The following is an 8,052-nucleotide window of genomic DNA, read 5'->3' on the forward strand; positions in this document are numbered from 1 at the left end:
TCTTCAGGGGAAAGAAGAGCAAGCAAGAGAACAACTACTGGAATCTCCTCCAAAATCAAACCAAAACCACTTCCCCTTCTTGCCACATTCAGGACTTTTGCAGCTTCCTTGTCCAAATTCAACACCATCTAGCAAAGCGAACACAAGGGAGGAAAATGCTTGCCCCACTCTTCTTCTGAGGATCAGGACAGTGTACCTGGTTCTCATTTCCTCTGATCTGTCCTAACAATAATCCTCTGAAGGAGACTGGGCTGAAAGAGTGTGAGTGTGACCCAAGGTACACTCACAAGGTCACTCCCGAGGAAGTCAACGGGCTTAGAAAGGAGTCGCTTTGCTAAGAATGCCACTGCCTGTGAGCCGAATGGCTGAGTGGAAATCTGGATCTGGATCTTCAAGGGCCAACACCCTAATCCCAATAACATAGGCTCAATATAAATTGTAGCTCAGTTTCAGTTATAGGGTTGTGCAAAAAAAATAATCTTTAAATTCCAGGTTCAGGTTCATTGGGCCTGTTTTTTTTCTTCTTTTTTTCTTTTTTTTTGGTAAATTGGCTAATTTCTGTGTTTACTGAAAAAATCGGGCCCAATATAATCTATGGGGATCTTTTTGAAGCTCCTGTGCGGGCATTTTAGGAGGTAGTCACCAAATTTGCTGTGTGGCTGGAAGGGAATCTCCTTAGACAGTAACTGAAGTTTGGTGAACTTTGGGATAGAGGGTCCAATTTTGTGAGCAAGCAAAGGAGTCACCCCCATCCTCCAGGCATTTGTGAGCTGAGTTGTCCATCAGTTTTCAGGTTCAGAAGTTCAGCGTTGCCAAGGACTGGTAGAAAGAGCTGACTGGCAGGCTGATGCCTCAAATTCTGGGGGCTTCCTTTGTATCTGGGGCACGTAGCATGATGTCCATGCAAATTAGCTTCCAATTTGTTGTTCTGAAGGAGACTGTTCATCCCCATGGGTGAGGAAGTCTCCTTTGGAAGCCTGGTGGTGTGAGCAGCTGTCCAAGCCAATTCTTTTTACTGGGAGGGTATATCACTACAGATAGGACTTGGTGAGCCCTGTCTTTTAAATAACCCTTATGTTTGATCCATATCAATTCACTGAAGGGTAATGGTTGGTCAGACCAAATTGGCTCTGATTACATGACCCCTACCTCAAAAACGCCCCAACTATGGGGCCCTAACAAAACCAGTCAAAAGATAGAAAAATGGGAGAAAGCACAGAGCCGTGCATCTGAGCAAAAGCAAATAGCCGAACCCGAAAAAGCCAATAATTATTCAGCTTTTTCGGTAATTATCTATTCAGCTTTGGGGAGATTCCCATGTTTTGGTATTCAGTCAACCCAAAACCCGAATATTGAAGAAACAGCTAATTTTGGGTTTATTTTTGGTTCAGGTATATTGATATGCACAACCCTATTCAGTGATGATTTCTAAGGAAATCCTTTAAAGTATTCAGCATTAGGGTGTGGTTTCTTGGCACACCTATAAATTCTTCTCTGCAGCTTTCCCACACACCCCATCCCCTTGAGATATTTTTCTCAGAAAGGCTTATCTCTGATTTTGGTAAGCAGTTAGGGGTATGATTAAGGGTTAATGGGTAGCTCTGGAGAAGAAGAAGAGTTGTTCTTTATATATATTTTCTATCACTTAACGAAGAATCAAAGCAGTTTACAGTCTCCTCCCTTCCCCTCCCCTCAACAGACACCCTGTGAGGTAGGTGGGGCTGAGAGAGTTCAAAGAGAGCTGTGACTAGCCCAAGGTCACCCAGCTGGCTTCATGTGTAGGAGTTGGGAAACCAACCCGGTTCACCAGATTAGCATCCACCACTCATGTGGAGGATTGGGGAATCTCTTAACCACTGCACCACTCTGGCTCTCAGACATGGCCCCATCTGCTTAATCTCTCCTGTCAGTTAAATCCCCTCACACACACACACACACATTAGTTTACCAGTGACTATTCTAAGGGGGTTGGCAATCTAATAAATTTGGGACAGGATAGAATTGGTGATGGTGGAAAGTGCCCTCAAGATACACTTGATTTATGATGACCCCATAGGGGTTTTAGACAGTTGCAAAACACTGGGCGGTAAACTTGCTAATGCCTTCTCTGTTTGCTTTTTTTCTATTTTTAGGGAAGAGGGTTGGTTGCCTAACACCTCTGCTTCCTCCACCAGACTAGATAACTACATTGCATCACTTAATCTGAAGAAGTATCTGAAGAAGTGAGCTGTGACTCACAAAAGCTCATATCCTGCCAGAGATTTTGCTAGTCCTTAAGCACTTTGCTAGTGCTCCCGGACTCTTGCTCTTTTCTACTGCACCACATAAATATATCACATAAAAAAAAACAGTGCCTGAAAACCTGCTCTAATAATTGCATCTGGACGACAGAAGGCAGGTTGGCCGCATCATCTGCAGAAGGCTGTGATTCTTCCACTCCTCAAAGAACGAGTGGAGCGGCTGTCAAGTAAGATATGTTACTGCTACAAAAATTAACATGCCTGTTCTATTTTAAATGCATTTAGCTACATAGTCAAATAAAGAGTCCCTGTTGGGTTCATGATGGGACTAAATTCATATTGGTGATAGGCAAGAGCCCCCAACATTCTTGCACAGGAAAAGGTTTTATGTCTTTTATCAGATAGATCAATGCTTATTTAATGTTTGAAGATAAATTATACCAAGTCTGACCGTTGGTCCCTCTATGTAGTATCGTCTTCTCTGATTTACAACACCTCTTCTTGGGGTCAGGCAGAGAAAGGACTTTCCCAGCACCTTTCCCCAGAAATCTTTTACCAGGAGATGGAAGTGATTGAGGCTGAGACTTTTGGAATGCAAAGAAGATGCTCTACATTGGAGCTACATTCCCATCCCAGACTGTTCTACCACGTCAGATCGTTGGGTCTGTCCAGCTCAGTATTGTCTTCTTCTCTGATTAGCAAAGACTCACCACTGGCAGTACAAAGTCTTTCCTAATACATGATACCTGAGGCCCTTCAGCTGAAGATACTAGTAATTTGGTCTGGGACTTTGTATATGCAAGGAATGTGCAATATCCCTGGGCCATTGCCTCTCCCCATTATACTGAACAGCAAGTTGTAACTAATCCTTTCCCTCTGTAGCATGCCAACAAGAATTACATTTTGCTGTCTGAAATTCCCAACTCAGATTCAAACAGTTACAGTTTCACACATAATTTCAGATTTCACTTTTAACATTTGACTGTGAGGAAGAGGTAAAACTATTTAATTCCCTCATTGGTCCGTGTCTAGGGTAGTAAAATTGAGACCCTGAATCTTAAAGATGTGCACATGAATTGCATTCAGGTTTGAGTTTGGATCATTTTGTTTGTCAAAGCTTTTGTTTTGGTTGCTAAATATCGTTATGTCTTGGGTTCAGGAAGATAATTGTATTTTGGGTCGCATCTACATTCATTTCAGTAGGAAACATTGGTGTAAAGAGTTCTCGTCCCTTATTGTGATGAAATTCTCAGGGATTGTACCCTTATTCAGGTGTAAGGACTGTCCTGTTTTTCGAATGAAGAGAGTAGAAGCTAAATATTGACATGTGATGGCATACATTACCTTGGAAGATAGACAAATACAACATGGCATATATGATGAGACTAACATGCCATATCTGATGTTGTTAAGTCCAGTGACAGAGTTGGTTAACAACAGTATCCAAAACTAACATCACCTGTACCATTTCAGGCACATTCACTTGCTCATCCTCCAAGGAAATATATGCCATTTGCATCAGCATTAAATCTCCATTATCGATATCGAACAAACAACTCAGCCTCTATGCAAAACAATAAGTAGACATAAATATGACATCAAAATCCTGATATTTGGTAACTACCTGGGGAATATTTTAATGTTCCAGGGCATTCTGCAGCTGCTTTTAAAGTTACTATTGATTTACAAAGGAATTTCAAAGGCAGAACCCAATGTGAAACTGATGAATCAGAAACTGATGAATCAGAATTCACTACCAAATTCAAGACAATTTATCCCCCATGGATTATTGGGGATCTGGGCTTCCCAGATCACTAGTGATACTAATATCTTACATATCCCACCTTTACATGTATTAATTACTTCAGCTGTACTTCTGTAGCTTCCTATTGTATGTGCTTATTTTTTATTTATTTTTTATAAATTTTTATTAAGATTTTTTTAACAATAAAAAAATATCAAACAAAAAAAGCAATACATGTAACAACAATAACAAAAAAATAAGTAACAAAAATTACAAAATACATAATACAAACTTGGAGGTGCTTATCACATTGCATCCAGCGCTAGATTTTATGTTTTGCCTATTGAACAATAGCTAGGAGAGTCTCAGACCCACTCAGAGAGAACTTATTGTTGTTTGAGTTGGATCTTGTTTAAGTTGGATGTTGTTTGAGTTGAATCTTTGTAGCATACCTACCCACATTTCTATTCTGTATAAGTTTGATGGATGTACACCTGATGCATCTGATTAAGGGAGATTTGCTGGAATAATATATTTTTCACTTTAAAGTGTCACTGGTAGTCTTTAAGGTGCCATTATTTTCTTCCTGATCTTTTAAAATGCACTGAGCTTGACACATTTGTGTCTTCTTGGACAAAGATAGTTGATAAAAGACCTTTGTGTTGACAGATTTCCTGTCCAAGTTTTCCCTCAAACCTCCCTTTAGTAATGAATAATATAATCACAAAATTAGAATGAAGGGACCATTTTGAATGATGTGGTGATGCACACCTCCTTTCTGGGGACAGAGCAACCCATCTTTACCAGTGCTTCCAGATTATCTAGAATTCTCAACCATTCCAACCATTCAAAAACTTTTCTTCTTGGCCAAACATAATTTTTTACCCCTCAATGAATTATATGGCAGATTCTTAGATAGTCCAATCAAACAGAGAGTCCGCCCATGTGGAAAGGCAAAGATAGAAACACCCATTTTTTAAATTCAGATGTGATTTATATTCTTTTATAAGATCTTCTTTTATTACTCCATTGATTTCACACTTCCCTGTATGTTCCCATGACTATCATTTAATCGGTTTGCTGTTTGATAAAGGTAAGGCTGTCACTCTATCTGTAGTTTATTATTTAATAGCCACTATGAAAATACGTCGAATGTTATAATCCAGTGATGCCTAAATATTCATTTGCATTCAGGCGTTCATTCTGCACTGGAACTGGAATAACCAAACTTCCCTTACCATGACCAGCCATGGATCAGTGTGGGGTGCATTCTCTGTTCACATGCATTAATGATAAGAAATCAGCCAACTATACCGACGACCCACAGAGAGGGTGACTTAAAATATCACCCAGAATCCTTTGCAGCACACTGTGGTTTCATGACAGATGAACTGATGTTGAAAGAGTTCCCAGAAAGTAAAATAACTGTTTATGCCACTCAACTTGGCTTCTTTTGTTTTGTTTTTCCTTGTGGAACTGAATCAATGGTCTTCAGGTGTCAGGACAGCCATCATTGGTGGGAAAAGCCTGCAACTGTATTCTTCTCTTGAGATTTTCCTTGAGAAGTAAGGGACATGTCTCCAGTCCCAGTTTCATATCTAATGATCATTTCTTTCCCTTACAGAAGCTGAGAGGATGACCAATTTTGGGGTTATTCTTGCTATCTACATTGTCACCTTCCTGATTGGCTTCCCGTCCAACCTCCTGTCTCTCTACACGTTCTTAAGGAAAGTCTGCCAGAAGCCAGCCCCCATAGACATCCTCTTGCTCAACTTGACTGTGTCGGACATCATGCTTCTGATCTTTCTGCCCCTCAAAATGACGGAGGCTGCCAAAAACAACGAGTGGCCTTTTCACAGGGCTCTCTGCACCGTCACCAGTTGCACCTTCCACAGCAGCATCTACATCAGCACCCTTTTCCTCACAGCAATCAGTGTAGACCGCTACCTGGGGGTTGCGTTTCCCATCAAGTACAGGTTGAACCGCAGGTTGGCCTACGCAGTGGTGGCCAGCGTCTTCATCTGGTTGTTTGTCGGCTCCCACTGCAGCACCGTCTTTGTCTTGAGGACCCTGCATAACGATTCGGTGCAGTCTTCACAGCACCCTTCCAATCACGTGGTCTGCTTCAAAGAGTTCAACGAGCAGCAGAAGAAAATCATCTACCCCTTCCGGCTAGAACTCTGCCTCATCCTCTTCTTCATCCCTTTCTTCATCACCTGTTTCTGCTACATCAATGTGATCCGCATCCTGGCCTCCCTGCCCAATGTCCAGGACCACAAGAAGCAACGAGCCGTGGGCCTGGCTATGGTCACTTTGCTCAATTATGCTCTGTTCTTTGGCCCCTTTAACATCTCCCACATTTTTGGAATGATGAATTATGAAGACCCGAATTGGAGAGAATATAGCTTTGCCCTCAGCTCTTTCAACACCTGCTTGGATCCTTTCATCTTCTTCTTTTCATCCAATGCCATCCGACGAAACGTTGGTATTTGCTGGACTAGCATCTGCCGTAGATTCCAGCCCATTATACCACGCTGCTCTTTGCCCTGTTGCAAGGATCCCAGAGACAACGATGAAGGAGGTGGAGCTGTCGGATTATCTACTTCAAGCGGACTGGGAGGGACTGGCGCATACACCGATTCCTCCTCCTGTGGCCATGCTGCAAAGATGTTGGAGGTCAGCCCACTGGACACTGAGCAGGAAGCATACTGCACCAAGTTCCAAGTACAGCAGGAACACTAGAACTAGAACACACTTTTGTGAATAGATGCCAATGTCTAATTTTCTTCACACCAGTTTTGGATTTGGAGTTGTGAATTCAAAATTGCTGGTCTAAAAGTCAGCAACTGTATTGTCAGGATGCTCAGGATAAGATGATAAGAGGAGGCCTGGTGAATCCCCAATATACAAAAGTATTACTATTCAGCCAGAGTAGGTTGGATAACTAAATGGATAAAGGAGTATAAAGACACAACACTAACTCTAATTGAGCAATCCTTTGTGTCAATACCACTGAGAGTCTGGATTTGGCTGAATGAAGAAGGGAAATCACTTTTACGCCAAATACAATTCTGTAATTAATGCCCTAGATCATGCCTGGACAAACATTGGAGCTAAATTTACTCCTGGACTATCACTGTTGGCTTCTGTTATAAGACCCAAAGACTTTAGTCAGGCTTTAAAGGAAGGAATGTTAAAGTTTGGGAAGACATCTGGGGTGTCTGATTATAAATCTTTAGTCCCTAATGGGCAAACAATTATCACCTTTGCAGACATATCAATCTTAAGATTCTTTGGTTCCAGTATTTGCAGATTAAACTTTTTTATAAACGCTGCTGAGTAAAGAGGAGAAGAGCCCCATGGCGCAGAGTGGTAAGCTGCAGTACTGCAGTCAAAAGCTCTGCTCACAACCTGAGTTCAATCCCAACGGAAGTCGGGTTCAGGTAGCCAACTCAAGGTTGACTCAGCCTTCTATCCTCCCGAGGTCGGTTAAATGAGGTCCCAGCTTGCTGAGGGTAAAGTGTAGATGACTTACAGAAAGCAATGCCAACCATCCAGTAAACATAGTCTGCCTAATAAATGTCAGGATCTGACATCACTCCAGGGGCCAGGAATGACCAGGTGCTTGCACAGGAGACTACTTTTACCCTAAGTAAAGAGGAAATAAAAACCCAACTGACAGGTTTTGAAAATCAGCATTAGCTGGTTAAAGGAATATACTCTCTAAGATCTATAAGTACCTGTTGGAGATTGATTGTAAATGGCAGGGGGATGGGAAATGGCAAAGCTCTGGACAAAAGATTTAAACACCCCAGTAAATCCAGAGGTTGGGACATTCGTGTTAAGAAATGGTTTTAATATGGGTTTTTTTGTAATCCTCTCTGTCAAATAAAATTTAATAAAAATAAAACTGCAATACCAGTGGCTCCTGTCACCCTCTAAATTGGCAAAAATGTATCAAAGGGCTAAAGGGATATGTGGAGCAGCTAATGCAAATTTTATACACTTATGGTGGGAATGCAGCATTGTGGTAGAATACTGGAATACGATTGCTACAGTAATCTCTCA

At 41.5% G+C, this 8,052-nt stretch overlaps 1 protein-coding gene across 1 annotated transcript; it reads left to right on the forward strand.

The window, feature by feature from the left end:
* Window positions 1-5,619: 5,619 nt before the first annotated feature.
* On the forward strand, window positions 5,620-6,726 carry LOC130475004 (free fatty acid receptor 2-like). Its single transcript, XM_056846698.1, has one exon. The coding sequence runs from the start codon at window positions 5,620-5,622 to the stop codon at window positions 6,724-6,726; it is 1,107 nt and encodes a 368-aa protein (XP_056702676.1).
* The last annotated feature ends 1,326 nt before the right edge of the window (window positions 6,727-8,052 follow it).

Source organism: Euleptes europaea, chromosome 3 (assembly GCF_029931775.1).
Source record: "Euleptes europaea isolate rEulEur1 chromosome 3, rEulEur1.hap1, whole genome shotgun sequence".
NCBI classification, from domain to species: Eukaryota; Metazoa; Chordata; class Lepidosauria; order Squamata; family Sphaerodactylidae; genus Euleptes; species Euleptes europaea.